At 33.9% G+C, this 16407-nt stretch overlaps 1 protein-coding gene across 1 annotated transcript in view; it reads right to left on the reverse strand.

Moving 5' to 3' along the window:
- Positions 1-959: 959 nt before the first annotated feature.
- The window catches only part of HAT1 (histone acetyltransferase 1), a 48540-nt gene continuing 33092 nt past the window's right edge, over positions 960-16407 (reverse strand). Inside the window, exons 6-11 of the mRNA XM_004375512.3 lie at positions 16160-16281; positions 15555-15659; positions 15135-15241; positions 10058-10209; positions 7267-7383; positions 960-1488 (exon numbers count right to left, since the gene is read on the reverse strand). Coding sequence (XP_004375569.1) covers positions 1321-1488; positions 7267-7383; positions 10058-10209; positions 15135-15241; positions 15555-15659; positions 16160-16281 — 771 coding nt within the window. The 3' untranslated portion in view covers positions 960-1320. The remainder of the gene's footprint in view (positions 1489-7266; positions 7384-10057; positions 10210-15134; positions 15242-15554; positions 15660-16159; positions 16282-16407) is intronic.

The raw sequence follows: 16407 nt of genomic DNA on the forward strand, positions 1-16407 counted from the left end.
TAGCTAATTCAAATGGAAAACAAATTGCTTTTGTATAGTTTGAGGAAGAATTTTAACTGAAGTGGCTTGTTCTGTCTGTAACAAATTATGTGTGTGTGTACACACGCACACAAGATCTCTTGGAAATCAAGTTTTATCTATACTCAAATTTCTGAGATGAGATGGTTTGAGGTTTTTGCAGCACTCTCGTTTTAAGAGGACAGCTTGTTTGGTATGCTGCCGGTCACAGTTTGCTTTATGTACACAGGCTGCCAGTTACTTGGCTTCTGCTATGTTTGACATGTTTTACTGATGGAGAATTAGTTTAAGGATAAGACAGTGCTTGTCCAAGCTGGGATTCTGCCTTCAGCACTGAACAAGTGAGATTTTTAAAAGTCGAACTTACATCCAGTTTTAGATGTTACATAATACCTGGTTTACACATTGTAAACATAAAGCTTTTACTTTTAATGATTCTCTGTCTAGCAGTTAATTTATTTTATACTCTACATTAAAATAGAATAAGACTGTATTAAGCAATTTAGCATTATTCTCGTTTTTCCTTGGAGTTCAACACCTTATAGCAAATCATAACAAATATGCATCTCATTTTACACAAGATATATTTCCATAATGGTATATAAATTATCTTTTTGTGAACTCATTTCTATCTTATTATCTTACAGTATTTATAAAATGTTTATACCAAATTCTAGATTTATCTTCAATTAGTATCCGATGCCCAACCTTTAGGATTCAGGCTGTATCTATCAAATTTCCCTTCTCCCTCACCTGTCCAACCCCCACCAAGCAGTTACTAGGAGTTTCTTAAAAAATGAACAAACAAAAAAAGCTAAACCTATATTAGGAACATTTTCTATTTTGAAAACTCCTATAGGAAAAAACACAGTTGGTCACCAGGAAGACCTTGAAGAAATGTGTTTTAAAGGTGCCAGAATACAGAAGCAAAGTATGGGAGGAATAATAAAAGGTTAAAACCTAAGATTTTTAACAACTGAAAAAGTTTATCATCAGTATTTAAGAATCATATCATCACACATTAACATATCACAACTAAGCATTTATTATACTGTTTAACATGGGAAGCAATTACAGTGGTATTTCAGAAGGTATATATATTTTTTAATGCAATATATGCTTATAGACTCTAAGCAGTATTTTAAAATATACAATCTCTCCAAAAGAAAATATTCAACTAAAGATAGATAACTTTTAATGTAAGTAAAATGTTTCAAGATATTAAAATTATAGTCATCATGGGATTTTTCACAGCACAATGTACAGAAATCTGTAAACTTCCTGTACAGAGTAGTAGAATCTTTACTCTTGAGCAAGTCGTTCAATAACGCGTCGGTAATCTTCCACGAGTTCCTGAAAACTTTCTTCCAGCTGTTCATGCTGCATGCTTATTTCTATTTGATTCATCTGGTTTGTCAGTTCTTCTGGTCTGAGACATTTTCTCATCTTAGCAAGATCTCTCTGCTTTTTCTAAGCAACAAACACAATTATTTGTTAGAAAGCAGAGATACTTTTGTTTTCTTCTAACTTTAAGTCTACAATGTTAAAAAACAGTAGCAGGAATATGCCTAAATTTGTCTCACACAGTTTTATTCTTAAGGAACCCTAAACTTAAGGTTAACCATGAACTGAAAACCCTCTAAAAGGTGTTAACCAAAAGACCTTATATTTTTCATCAGTTGATGGTAAATATAGTATGTGACCAGCAGCCCACTCCAAAGCATAATAAAGGAACCCTGGCCAGTATAGACGCTCAAACATTTCTTCAATAAATAAAATATATTAACTGAAGAAAGGCAATTAAGATTAAGCACTACTACTCAATCATTTTTTTAACTACCACTATGCTCATTTCTAGGTTCCCTTACCCAGTGTATTTGTGGACCACATACTAATTTTAACAAAAACTGCTGGAAAAATTTCAGAAAGATAAATGAAAAAATTGTCATACATTTTGGATTAACTGTTCTAGATTATATCAATTTTTTTCTCTTATTAGAGCATATAATAGAGCTGACTTTATATAGGGATTAGAAATCACATATATTAACTCATATACTCCTAACGTTTATAGATGAAGAAAATGGACAGAGGAGTTAAATAACTTGCCCACAGTTACAGAGCAAGTAAACTGAGAAGCCAGGGTTTAAAACCTAACAGTCCAGTTGGGAGTCTGTATTCTTAGTCTCTACATTAAACTAGCTCTCAAAAGATAACTCTCCCAAAATAAAACACAATCCTAAAAACAATACCTTAAATCCATCCTAAAAACTAATAAATGTCCCTTAAAAGGGACCCTAATAATTTTGGAATACTAGGCAAGTATGATTACCACTTAAGAAGCTCAAAATTAAGCTACAGTCATATAAACAGTTCTAAAACGAGGTTAACAACTAATAAAGTGCTGCATAAAATCTTTATTGAAATAAGCTATCTGACACTACAAAAAATTAAGTTGATCCTAGGTCTAAACTGGGAGGGCTAAGTAAATGAGGCTGCTACTACTATAATCAGAGAGGAAAAATTAACTTCATTAGTAAAAGTAGCCTCTCTAAAGCAGTGCTTCTCAAATTTGAGTGTGCATACAGGTCATCTGGGGAACTTATTAAAATGCAGATTCTGATTCTGTAGATCTGGTGTATGGCCTGAGATTCTGCATTTCTAACAAGCTCTGAAGGGATGCTAATGTTGCTGATTTACCAATCACACTTTGAGTATTAGTTCTAGAGAAAATTCAGGCTAACTGATTTTAAGGCCAGAATGATACTGTATTTCTTACTCTTCAATAATGTGGATGATAATGCTTTATTTATGTTGTAAAAGTTATTTTTCTGCCAAGAGTCATGACTGCCCTATATAAAAAGATCTAACTTAAGGAAACAGTTTAAAGGGTTAATTAATTCATCGGGAAATTGTGGTGTACAATAGGAATATAAGCTATTTTTCTAAACTGCTAATCAGTTATAACATTTATTAAATAATCTATCCCCATTGCTTGAAGATGCCTCCAATCATATTAAATTCTTAAATATTTTTAGACTATCAGTTCTCTGTTCCAAATAACCTATGGAATGAATCAGGTACCAGTAACATACTGTTTTAAATTACTATGTTGTTTTAAAATCTCTCTCTAGGAGAGCTTACTTTCCCAATTTCTCTCTCCTTACCATCTTCAATTTTTTCATTGTCAATTTTCTTTATATGTATGTTAGAATTAATCTATATTGTAGTTTTTATTGGCATGGCAGTAAATATATAATTAAAGAGCTCTAAGTACCTAGGAATAAAAAATACATGTAACAAACAGCTCTATGGAAAAAATATAAAATGATATAAAGTTCCTCATGAGCATTTAAGATACGACTCAATTGAAAATGACTAATTTGAAGTATTTTTTTTAACCTTTAATATTCCTTAAACTGTAAACAGTGTACATACTGCTTTGCATATGTATATTACAAGTTTTTCAGAAAAAGAACTAGGGGGATAAAAACTGATTTGAGGAACACCTTTATCCAGTAAAATGACATACACTGGGAGTATAAATGAAATACTAAAAGGTAAAACTTAAGATTGGAATGGCTGGGGACCATACTGAACTTTCTAAAGACATATTCTACAGAATATGTCTCTCTCCATAGAAACAAACAAAAACTTAACTCTTTCATAGATTAGGACTGTTGATATTGCTCAATTAATACAGATAAATTAAAGATGGTATTAATGTCAATATTTTTTATTAATATTTGACTCATGTGAATTCATGTCCAGAAAATAATCCTTTCTTCTTTCCTAGTTTTCACAGGTCCAAGAGAGTTTACAAACATAATCTCAAAAATGCCACCACCTCTAAGGTCTCCTTGATTTCTATCCACTAAACAAGTCTCTCTTGTGAAGTACAGAAATAAGGTTCTTTAATAAGAATTTTAAAACAATAATGATGTTAAGGCATATAAATTCCAAAGACTTCTCAAAAGACATCTTTGAAAACATGCACAATGAAATATACTTTCTTTCTGTTCAGTTCCTCACTACTATGGAGGCAAAGTGTGAGGAAAACAACACGGGCTCGGAAGTGCAGAAGACCTGGAGGTTTGAAGCAGACTAACTTATAAGAGTGTTTCCTCATAATAATTCCTACTTCATAGGACAATTGTATGGGTCAAATAAAACATGTAAAGTACTCAGAAGATAGTCAGTGTTCAATATTATATTACAATCAGCTTGTACTCTGGAAGATTATACAACGTATTACATTTTGCAAAGGGCTGACCTGATTCTCACATCTAGCCTGTGAGATAAAACAGTACTATCATTTCCATTTTATAAACAGGAGCCTTATACCTAGACGTTAATACGTTTTCCATGGTCACACAATTTGTAGAAGGCAGAACTAGACCTCAAAACTGAGTTTCCTCTTTCCAAATCCACTATTATAAAACTGATTCTAAATTCTGTTATTTGTAAACCAATTATGAATTAAAATGTGCCTGTGAAGCAATACAAAAGCTTTAATGCTAAAAATAAGTAGCTGCATCAAGTTTTCTTTTTTTGGCCAAACTGTTCAAATTTACCTTTTCCTGAACACCTGAAAATTATTTCTGTGCTAGATATGATGTCTCTATTTGTGCTTCGTTTTTATGAGTCTCTTTAATACAGGCAATTTTCTCCCTTCTTGGTACCGATAAAAATGAGTTACCAGTGTTTAAAGAACTTTTAAAGTAAGGTAGAAGTACTTACAAATAGTTTCTTAGAGGGAGAGTTAAGTTTGTTTCAGCTGATATGTAAACCTGATCCCTCAAACCAAGGCAGTACAAAATTGGTGGACTTTGATATCAATAAATTATCTCATACCTCAGTAATAATTTAGTAATGATCAAAATTCCAGAGTTTCTTTTCATAAAATGTGTTAAAGTGAAATTTTTTTAATACTCCAAATGTTCACCATTAGGCATACATTTTAAAGACCTAAAGAGCGTTCCAAACCATGCCTGATTATTAAGAAATGTTACTTTATTTTTAAATCTGATTTTACATTTGAGAATGTTGTGATAATACAACAAAGTATATGAATATCAGCTTAAAATGACAAATTGGAAATAATTACTTGCTTACATTCAATGAAGAAATCTTACTGCTTCTTCCTATAGAACTTGTTTTAAAATTTAACTGAGGGGAGGGTATTTAATAAAAACATTAAAAATCATTATCATTTAAAATATTTGAGAGCCATATTTCAATAATTTAGTGATTTTACTTTCTTAAAACAGTTTTAGTACACCTACTCCTCAGTTATCAACTATCTTGTTAGCCAATATTTCACATTTATGACAACAGTAAAAAATCTACTATCCTACTATTTTGTGCATTAACAATGTACATCTGGCAGTAAGAAATGCCAAGGTGCGAGGCAAGAATAACGCTGGCTGTGATGGTTAAGGTTATGTGTCAATTTGCCTACGCCATGATTCTCAGTGGTTTGGTGGTTATGTAATGATGTCATCATCCTCCATTTTGTGATCTGATGTAGTCTTACTCCATTTTCACATAATGCTGATTTTCACATAACCACCTGATCTTTGGAACCTAACCGTGTCAGTGAGGAGTGGGTGTACTCTTAAATGCTGTCCTAGTAAGATCTATTTACACTGTTCTATATCCCTGAATTCATCATAAAGAAATTTTCTAGCTAACAAACTAAATGTTAAAGATCAAAATCTTTGGAAAGTAACATCGTTACCTATTTTCTGATGTTTCTGAATTGATAAACATTAAAGAATAAAATGTGACTTTGGACAATTTTTGAGGCAAAAGACCACTGTAATTTATACAACCTGTTATATGCAGACAGTGGTTCATAAGACAGAAAATAAATCCACTGAATTGCTTAATGAAATGACAGTATGAAGAACTATGTGTATATATGATTTAAAATAAAATGTTTTACAGGCATAGGCAATTATTTTTATATTCAGAATGTGACATTTTTGAATGACAAATTAGGAAATACAGCTTCATTGCAAAGTAGTAAGATGTTATAAAGAAAAACAGCTGAGATGCAGCAAGGAGTAGTGTGACCCAATAAACTACTAACATTGAAAAGAATGGCTCTATAAAAGGAAAATCCATGGCAAATAAAACTTGAGTTTTCTTTGAAGTTATGTGGGAAAATCAGAACCATGTGTACTTGATATATTAATTACTTGTTAGTTATTTATTTTCACCTTAAATTTTAAGAGATTTGCCTTGGTCATTTATGTTCCCAGCTATTCTACTGTGTAAGCCTACAGGTACAGTGTATATAAATGTAGAAACCATATAAACCAAAAAACCAAACCCAGTGATGTTGAGTCAGTTCCAACTCACAGCCACCCCATAGGATAGAGCAGAACTGCCCCACAGGGTTTCCAAGGCTGTAAATCTTTATGGAAGCAGACTGGCACATCTCTTTCCCCCAGAACAGCTGGTGGGTTCGAACCACCCACCTTTCAGTCAGCAGCCAAGCACTTAACCACCACGCCACCAGGGCTCCTCTAGCAACCATATAGCAGGTGCTTAATAATTATGTGTTGAATAAATTAACAAATATTCTCTACAATCAGTTCACTCCGCAGCTACAACTAGCACAGCAACTCCTCATTCACACAAGTTGGCATGGACAATAGCCATTCTAACAATGGCCAAATGATGGTGAGGGCAAATCTGAGCTAGTAGGGAAATTGTTGAGTTAAAAGAAAAAAGAGGAAAATATGGGAAATGAAAAAGAAGGAAAAAGTGAAAGAGGAACGTTTAAAGAGAATAAGGTAAAGAATATTAAGTTGCAATTTCAGCTGTGGTACAGTATAGAGGTTACAAAGGACAACCAAGGCTGTATTTAGGAAGAAGAGAGCTAAGGCAAAGAGAGAATAAATATGACACAGGGGAAGAGAAGACACTTGCGGGGAAAAAAAAACAAAAAAGATAATCTGTTGGAGGAAAAGCCTGGGCATTCAGATTTTTAAAAGATGCATACAAGTGAATGGGTAGACTATCCTTGGGATTAGCATTTAAACAAAACAGATTTACAACTTAAATTACAAAATATGACAGTGAGAATGCTTACTAACCAACTGGAAGAGTATTTTGACTTTCATAAAAGTTAACATAGAAAAATGATTTGCACTCTCCCAAACACTAGCATTTCCCAGCTTTTCTTCCCATTTTAAACACTGACAAGAATACAATGGTTAAGACTCTTGAAGGTCTTACCTTGTATGGGCTAATTAGTCTTCTTTTAATATCCAGCCTATAGCTTCTGTATTGTTCAGCATCACTCATGTCAGTTACCAGTAGTCGAAGAATTTCATAAACCCGTCTAGCATGTTGCTAATAAAAAAAAAAAAAAGAAAAATTTCAAATTAGGTAATAGTGACACTTTTTCAAAAGAACACAGGATATACTGAATATCTGGTATGGGCCAGGAATTGTGCTAGGTACCAGAGGAAAAGCAATAAAAGACATTGTCCTCAAGGAGTTAGTAATGTATGGGGTAATACAAATAACTGAGGTTTGGTCAATTTAATGACAGAAATATTCATAGGGTATTATGGTAGCATAGCCTGACAATGGGAGTGATATTAGGATTTCTGGGATAATAAAACCTGAGTTGGACTTAAAGGGAAGGGAGTGTGCCATTCTAGAAAGAGGGGAGGGGTGTGTGTGTGTGTGTGTGCGCGTGTGTGCGTGCGTGCGCGCGCGGGTGTGTCAGCTTAGCAATGCTAGAACATGAAATTAGAAGGAGCAGGAGGAGACTGGTGATGGAACCAAACAGCAGAGAGCCTTATATACTGAAGTTAAAGAGCTGGACTTTTATCTAGTAGGTCACAGGTTTTAACTGGGGAAGTGAGCGACATACACAAATCTTGAGTTTTAAGTAAAGCATTCTTTCAGTTACATGGAAATGGGAAGAGAAAAAGGGCAAAGAGACCAATTACGAATCTGAGGTACTAAATCAGAAAAAATGATGAAAGCATGAACTGAGGTAACCCAAGTAAGAATACTAACGGGGCAAGGATTCTAGAAATACATAGAGGGAAGATTGGCTGTGAAGGAGAGTGTGAAATGACAGAACAGAAGTATGAAGCTCAGAAGAAAATTCTAGGTTAAGGGTGAAGATTTAAGTGATATCAGTATACAGGAAAGAGTTAAAACCGTAAGACTGGTTAAGATCACCCAGCGAAAGCATCCACAGTGATAACAGGGGAGAGGTCAGAACCCTATAGTTTAGTGACAGTTAAAGGGCAGATAGAGGACAGAGAAGAACAGTCAAAGAGGTACAAGAAGAATCAGGAAAGTTTGTTATCACTGAAGCCAAAAGAGTAACCCATAGTTTTTCTATTTGTATTGTTTCACTTATTTACTTGAGGGGTATAGGCAAGTTGGGAAGATAATATTTAAACTTCCTGGAAGGAACACTGAGCTAAATCTAAAAAAAAAAGAGTACTATCTGATCTGGCAAGGATGGGGGAATGGGCAAAGGGAATAATACATATAAAGGTACACAAAAGGAAGAAAGATTATGGCATAGCTGGAAAATGACAAGAGATTCAGTAAAACCACACCATTTAAGCAAATGGTAGGAAGCTGAGACAGGGTCCAGATTATTATGATGGGCCCCGTGTGCCACATTAAGAAGTTTGGATTTTTAAAAAAACGAAACAAAGCAGCATGATTTTAAAAAATGTGTTCCTTTTCATGTTCTCTTTCTTTTAAAAACTGAGCTATTAAATAAGTTCTCAATAAATATAGGTTTAATACAGTCTGGAGATGTAAACTGCTTCTAAAATATATAGATTTTTATCTTACTGTCAAGAAATCATTAAAGTGTTTTAATGCAGCAGATGGGAAAGTTAAGTACTTTGCTGAAGGTGACCAGCAAACTTTTAGATATACAGATTTGGAGCTCAGGAAGGTTACATGGATTGGAGATTTAAAACAGGGCTTTGACTGGTTCATTTGGTTCTAACCCCTGCTGAGAATCTGCACTTCCACCTCAGATACACTGAATCAGAATCTACAGTTTAACAAGATCCCCAGGTGATTCTTATGTATAATAAATTTTGAGAACCACTGCTCTACTAGTGGTTCTCAGAACTGGTCCCTAACCAGCAGTATTAGCATCACCAGGGAACTTGTTAGAACTGGTTCAAAGACCTGATTTAAATGAGATCTCCCAAAATAAGCAGAATGAGACAAAATGAAAAATGAGTAAAGAACCTTTGGGAGGAGTTACACTTAAGGAGCATATAGAAGAATAGAAACCAGTGAAAGAATCCTGAGAAAGATGATCACAGTGGCAGACAGAAAACCAGGGAATACAGTGTCTTAGAAGCTAAGCGACTGGTGGTCAACAGTATCAAATGCTTGTCCTTATTATCGGAATACCCTTCAACCCACATACCCTCACAATCCAAATCCTACCCATTCTTCAAGGCTCAGATCAATTGCCATCCCTCACATGAAATACTCTGATTCCCGTGCTTACGTAAATGTAATAAACGCCCTCCTCTAAACTCCCATATTACTTTTTCTGTACATATCTTTGTATGTGTGTGTGTATATTTTTTTTAATATATAGAGGTATATATTAAGTGAAAGTTATGTATTTTATTCCAACCCCTCTCCCACCAATACTGTCTCCAGTGGTATAACCAGTTTAGATATATTAAAAAAAAAAGGCAAATATAAGATCTTACTATCCATCTCTGTTCTCTTTGACACACTTAAATGTATCCATGCAATGTATTATCTTCCCATTGTATAGATGAAGAAATTGAGACATACAGAGTAAACCAAACTGCACTAAGTCACAGAATAAGTGGTGGAGTCAGAACTGAACCCAAGCAATCTGGCTTCAGAGCCTGTACTCTTAACCCCTATTGCCTCCTACAAATGTATTCTGAGTGTACTTAAAATATCTTAGTTAAGCTATGTACTTAAAAAGCAAACAAACAAAAAACTTAAAATTTAAATCTGTTTTCCTCCTACAGAATAAAAATACCTTATTGATTTTGAACTTCTTTTGTGCCTCTATTGCCATGTCTTCATTGAATCCTTGCATTAACTTTTCCCGGGAAAAACAAGGCAAATCTTGACAAAGCTTCACAAGCACAAAGTCTCTTAATTTCACGTAGCTTTTAGATGGATCTTCCGCTAAAGAAATAAAGTCAGAGTGACATTTCCCTTACTCAATCTAATTTTTTCATCATTTGCAATCTAAATATACATACTAGGAGAGAAAGGCAAATATTCTTAGAATAAAAATACATAAAAGTTAAAATATGAAAAAGTTATTTCTTATAAATAAAATAATAGAACTATCATCTTTGTCAAAATTGTAGGTGCAAACTTTTTGCAAATACCTTTAATATTACATGTGACATTAGAGCTGAGCCTTTCAAATTTAAACATTTTGACTGGGATGTTATCACATGCATCTTAGTTTTAATTTCAATTAGAGTAGCTATATAAATGAGAGATTCAAGTTTGTATGAACAATTCCAGAAACAAGTATTTTCTGATAGCTAAGGGCTAAAAGAAGAACAACAACAAAAAAACGTGAACTACATATAAAAAAAAATGACAGACGTTAATTCCAACCACAGCAACGATTACATCAAATGTAAATGTATTACACATTCCAATCAAAAGGCAAAGATGGTCAGACAGGATTCAAAAAACAAGATCCAACTACATACCATCTATAAGAGAAGTATTTTAGATGAACAAGTTCAAAGTCAAAGACTGAAGAAGATACACTATGCAAACAGTACAAGGGCTGGAGTGGCTAAATACCAGGCATAAGAGAAAAAAGGACACATTTTCTAATGACAAAAAGGTTAACGCACCAGGAAGATATTACAATTATAAACATGCACAACTAACAACAGAGCTCTAAAATACAAGCAGCAGACACTGACAAAATTGAAAGGAGAAATAGACAATTCAACAAAAATAGCTGGGAATTTCAGTATTGCACTCTCAACTAGAAAGAAAGAAAAACAGCAAAGATACAGAAGACGAATACTATCAACCAACTTGACTTCACTTACAGAACATTCCATCTGACAATGGCAGAATATACATATTTTCAAGCACATATGGAACCTTCTCCAGGACAGACCATACGCTAGGCCAAGGGGCAACAAACTATATATAGCCCATGGGCAAAATCTGGCCCATGGCCTATTTTTGTATGGCCTTTGAACTAAGAATGGCGCTTACAGTTTAAAAGAGTGATAAAAGGAAGAAAATAACAAAACATTAAGAATATGCACAAGGGATTATATGTGGATTGCAAAGCATAAAATATTTACTATCTAGCCCTTTGAAGAAAAAGTTTACTGGCCTCTAAGCTAGGCCATAAAGCAAACCTCCGTAAGTGAAAAAAGTCTGAAATCATACAAAATATGTTCTCTGACAAGAATAGGATTACATTAGAAATCAACAAGAGGGAACTGCTACAAATAGGCAAACGGATCTTTATAGGGTGATGGACTGCGGTGGTGACAGTTGTAAAATTTTGCAGATTTACTAAAAATTATCAAATTGTACACCTAAAATGGGTGAATTTTATGGCCCATAAATTATCTCTATAAAGCTGTTTTAATAAAAACTCTACTATGTGATGAATTCTTAAGGCAAGCATCTCCTTAAAAAATTTTTCTGTACGTATTAACAGATAAAGCACAGCTTTATCCAGCATTAGTTTTCCAAGTCTACCTATTTCTAAACTAGTTTAGAAAAAAGAAAAGCATTGCTAACATTGATTTAAAGTAAAATTTAGTATAAGTAAAAGCTTAAGTAACTTAAATGCCCTCAGAGGAATTTAGGAAAAAACATAAAAAAAATGAAATTACAGTTGAGAAAATCTAAAAATCCATGTCACATTCTTATCTGAAATTCTCACATAAATCAAAAAGCCATGCCAAAAAATTCCGTTTAGCTTTAAATAAAGCCATTATAGACTGATAATATTTTATTTGCAGCTGAATATAAAGGGCCAAGTGACCACTCAATCTTTAAGCTCTTCAATTAGGAGTAAAAGTATCAGTCTGAAAATGAACTTAGAATGATGACACCCAATAATTTGTCACGTCCTTCTATTCCTTCATTTCTATGTTACAAAAATCATATAAATGTGCCTGAAAATAAATCTATAGTGATATGCAAGGTCAAAAATGGAGTTTTTTCGAAGTTAAATACGTCATCTAACAACCTAAGTGCTCCTCTATCGTTTTAAAAAAGCCTCTCCATATTAATGAGCTATATTAGAGATAGAAAAATAATACTCTGAAGAAAGGAAATGAGATAATAGCACAAATCACCTTTAAAAAAAAAAAAAAAAAAACTAAACCCAAACCAGTTGCCGTCAAGTCGATTCTGACTCATAGCGACCCTACTACAGGACAGAGCAGAACTGCCACACAGGATTTCCAAGGAGCATCTGCTGGATTCGAACTGCTGACCTTTTGGTTAGCAGCCGTAGCTCTTAACCACTATGCCATCAGGGTTTCCTAATCACCTAAGCATAAGAAATATTCTAAAAAGCTATGTAACATATTCCAGAACAATAAGGGGCATTTAGATGACAAACATATTTAACTCTGACAGATTAACAATACTGATATATATTCTAGCCCAAGATCAATTTCTATTCGCAAATATAACTTTCTTCACATTTCTAGAGGAAACAGTTGTTGATTCTATTTATAAAGTCACAAAACTGAGGTGCATTTAAATATATATATCTTAAAAGGCTGACATCCTCAAAAGGAAGATGGTACATAATATAAAGAACCATCTTCCAGTATTTTACTTTTCAAATTGAGTGTTAAAAAAAGAAAATGGGTGGCAATTACACCACAAACACCTATCCATCAGTAGTAAGATATCACCTAAGTCATCAACAGTAAGTTTTAATTATTACTATATCCGGTTATACGTCAAGTAAGCAAAAGGCCACCTGAACATAAAGAATATCCTGGATTGTAAAGGGAGATCCAGAGCCTGCTAAAGATCCATGAAGTTAAAAAAGACAAAAACCAAAAAACAAGCTTAGACAATAGACAACCAGAGTGGAAAATTCTGTATACATTTTTTAAATAAGGACTCGGTATCAAAATCTAGGCTATCTTAAGGAAAACAGTTAATAAGACATTCTGAGTGTTTTATAATGCTGAGAAATGTTAATGCTAGAAATAAAGGCTGATACATAGTTGTCAAATTCAGAAGTACTTTAGCATGTTTGGCCTTTTCTCTTTAAAGACTTTAGCTTGCAATGAATAAAGGCTACCATTATTGATGACTCTTCACTGAGATTTAAGAAATAAAATTCTTTATCTGCTAATTGGTGCTAAGTATCAAGGACTTTATTAGTTGGGGTAGACAGAAGAAAGTGGTTAAGAGGCTTCACAGAAACAACCCCTGCTGGCACATTACCCACTAGAAAAGACAAAGACTACTGATGTGAACTCTAAATCTCCAGATTAAAATCACCAAAAAGTCCCTTCATGTAGCACGAAATTCAAGCTCTAAAAATAAACAGAAGCTAAACGATTTTCAGCTCTACTAAAGGAAGTGATATAGTTTATGCTGCTTCTATAATTTTACAAGTCACCAAGCTGGCAAAGGTGTCACCTAAACAACTTATAACTTTTGATATCAATGAACTTTATTAACACTTCTTTATCTCCCAAGTTTCAAACCCATTTAACCATAGCAGGAGAGTCAGATGAAAAGATAATTCAACTCTATAAATGTGGAACTCCTTTTTAAAAACAGCATGCTTTCTCTCCAGCTTATCGGTCTACAGGAGTAATTCAAGATCTGTTTTGGAGCAACTTATTTTAACCTCGACATACAAAACCACTATACTATATGAGAAAAGGAGAACACTGATAATGTAATTACTAACCTATTTATGGAGCCCTGGTAGCAGAGTGGTTAAGAGCTAGGGCTGCTAACCAAAAGGCTGGCAGTTCGAATCTGCCAGCCGCTCCTTGGTAACTCCGTGGAGCAGTTCTACTCTGTCCTATAGGGTTGCTATGAATCAGAATTGACTCAGTGGCAAGAGGTTTGGTTTTTTTGTAACCTATTTATATTCTTTGCTAGTCCCACATCTAGTACTTTTTTGTTTTTTTTGGTATATGTTTCTAAAAAAATTGATAAAATTACAAAATAGCATTTTAAAGTTAAAATTTTAGTGTATGTTAAAATTGTAGTTTTAAAAACAAACGTGTATTCAAACACAGAATTAATAAAATTTAATATCTATTTGGATGTGAATAGCTGGTATAGTATTTTTCGTGAAGAAAAAAGGTGATTCAACAACTTTATGAGTAATAAATATGAAACTGTCTTTCTCAGGGGGGAAGAAAACGATGCCAACATAAATGTTTCTTGGGCCACTTTGTTCTTTGGTGGTTCACGTATTAACATACTGTCACTTGTAACTCCATTTTATGATGGTTCTCTTTTTAAAGGGTAGAGTCTCTTTTCCTCTCCTAAGCATCCCCTTCATAATATTACTTCTATCGCTAATCTATACAGAAAGCCATTTTCAAAACAAATGGGCCTACATTTCACCTATTTACTACTGTTGTCAAAGCATGCATTTAGAGAGTATAAATGTGTATTCTACTTAGAAACTATTTACCTTGAATTTTTTTTCTCAGTGGGTTTAGAATATTTTGCCCTTCTTTAAGAAAGACTACATGAAAATTAGAGCATGGGCAGCCTCTGAATACTACAACAGTTTGTCAAATAAACTGAAAAAATAAAAGTTCTATTATAGTTTCAATGTACTTATGCCTGACCAAGATTTTTCCAGCAGATGTTCAGTTTATCATCCTCAATTTGTTCAATTAAACACTTTATAGTTAGAAATGCAATCCAATCCCCATAAAGGTTTATGGTCTAAAATGTTAACCTTAAACCATCTTTAGACAGCTCCAAAAAGACCCCAGGAGATTGCTGCTGGCTAAAACAGAATAGTTATTTCTGACAAGAACAATATCAGCCAGGAAAGAAGACATTTTTAATAAGACTTTTTCAGCAACAAATCAAGTTTTACATACCTGTAATATCAAGAACTGAAGGACAGTCAATGTAGTATCTATGAACTGTTTCAAGAAGTTGAGCACCATGGCCTTGACCTTGAAATGGAGTCAGTATCAGCATCTGACTACAGTAAAAAATTATTTTCAAATGAAAATACTGTAAATTTAAAAAGTACAAATCTCTAACATATTATGAACAAGTTTAAAGTTGTGTGATTTTTTTAAATCAACCTTCAAGAAGTCAAAATATTATTGAGATACTCAAAATTGGTTTAATATTCCACAGTTTCAAAGGGAACAATGAAATAAATTAGTACATAGCCAGTAAATAATGGCAATTTTTTTAAACAAATCAACACTATTATAACAAGTATTGGAAACTTCAGCAGTTCCTTCTTCTGAAATAAAAGACAAGGCACGTGTTATACTGCCAATTACCTTACACGTGGCCGAGTTTTGTCTGGGTACACATAGTAATTATAGACTGTCATGTAGCCTACGGTCGCAAAGAGCGTAGCGCCATCCTTATTATACTTCTCAAATCTGCAGATAAAACAGAAAGCCAAGCAGGTCAATTACAGTCGCGCTCCCATGCAGTGTCCATTTTCTTTTCCATTCTCTGACTGAATTTTCAGTGTCAGCAAGCTACTCTGTGAGGGCCCAATGGGTACACCTGCTATGTTCTGAATGTACAATTCACTTAATTGGTGTGCAGCAACTTGGATAAATCAGACCTCTTTACATCACTTCAGTGCACTTGCCTATTATAAAGATGAATAGGTGGCAAGTAAAAGAAAACACAGGCAAAGCTCATTTTACTGTTTAAGCCTACATTCAGAGTCCTAACGGACAACAGCATTTAATTCAACTCTATTCTCAAGGTCTCCCAAAGCATAATGAAGGAAAACTCAAGCCTCATAAACAATAGTTTTTCTTTCCTGGGAAAATTATCATTATACTGTCTGAATAATTGGGCCGCCACAATTAAAATGCTGGCTTTGTGGAGGTAATAAGGTCTACTGTTGCTTTAGAACTATACTTACACTAGAAAGTAGTGCCATCTTTCATCATCCACGTCAATAAAGCTAGCAGTTTCAATAAACCACATCAAAAAGGTCTGGAGCCTTTCATGATATTCTCGAAAGCCTCTACATGTCATCTCAGCCTAGGGAAAAAGCCAGGAAAAGTCAGGTGAAACTCATCACAGAGGTAAGTAAAAGTCTGCAAAATATAAAACTATCCTATGGAAAATGTTTAGAAGTCTCAGATTAAGATGTGTACACACACACAC

Source organism: Trichechus manatus, unplaced genomic scaffold (assembly GCF_000243295.1).
Source record: "Trichechus manatus latirostris isolate Lorelei unplaced genomic scaffold, TriManLat1.0 scaffold00037, whole genome shotgun sequence".
In the NCBI taxonomy this organism is placed as follows: domain Eukaryota; kingdom Metazoa; phylum Chordata; class Mammalia; order Sirenia; family Trichechidae; genus Trichechus; species Trichechus manatus.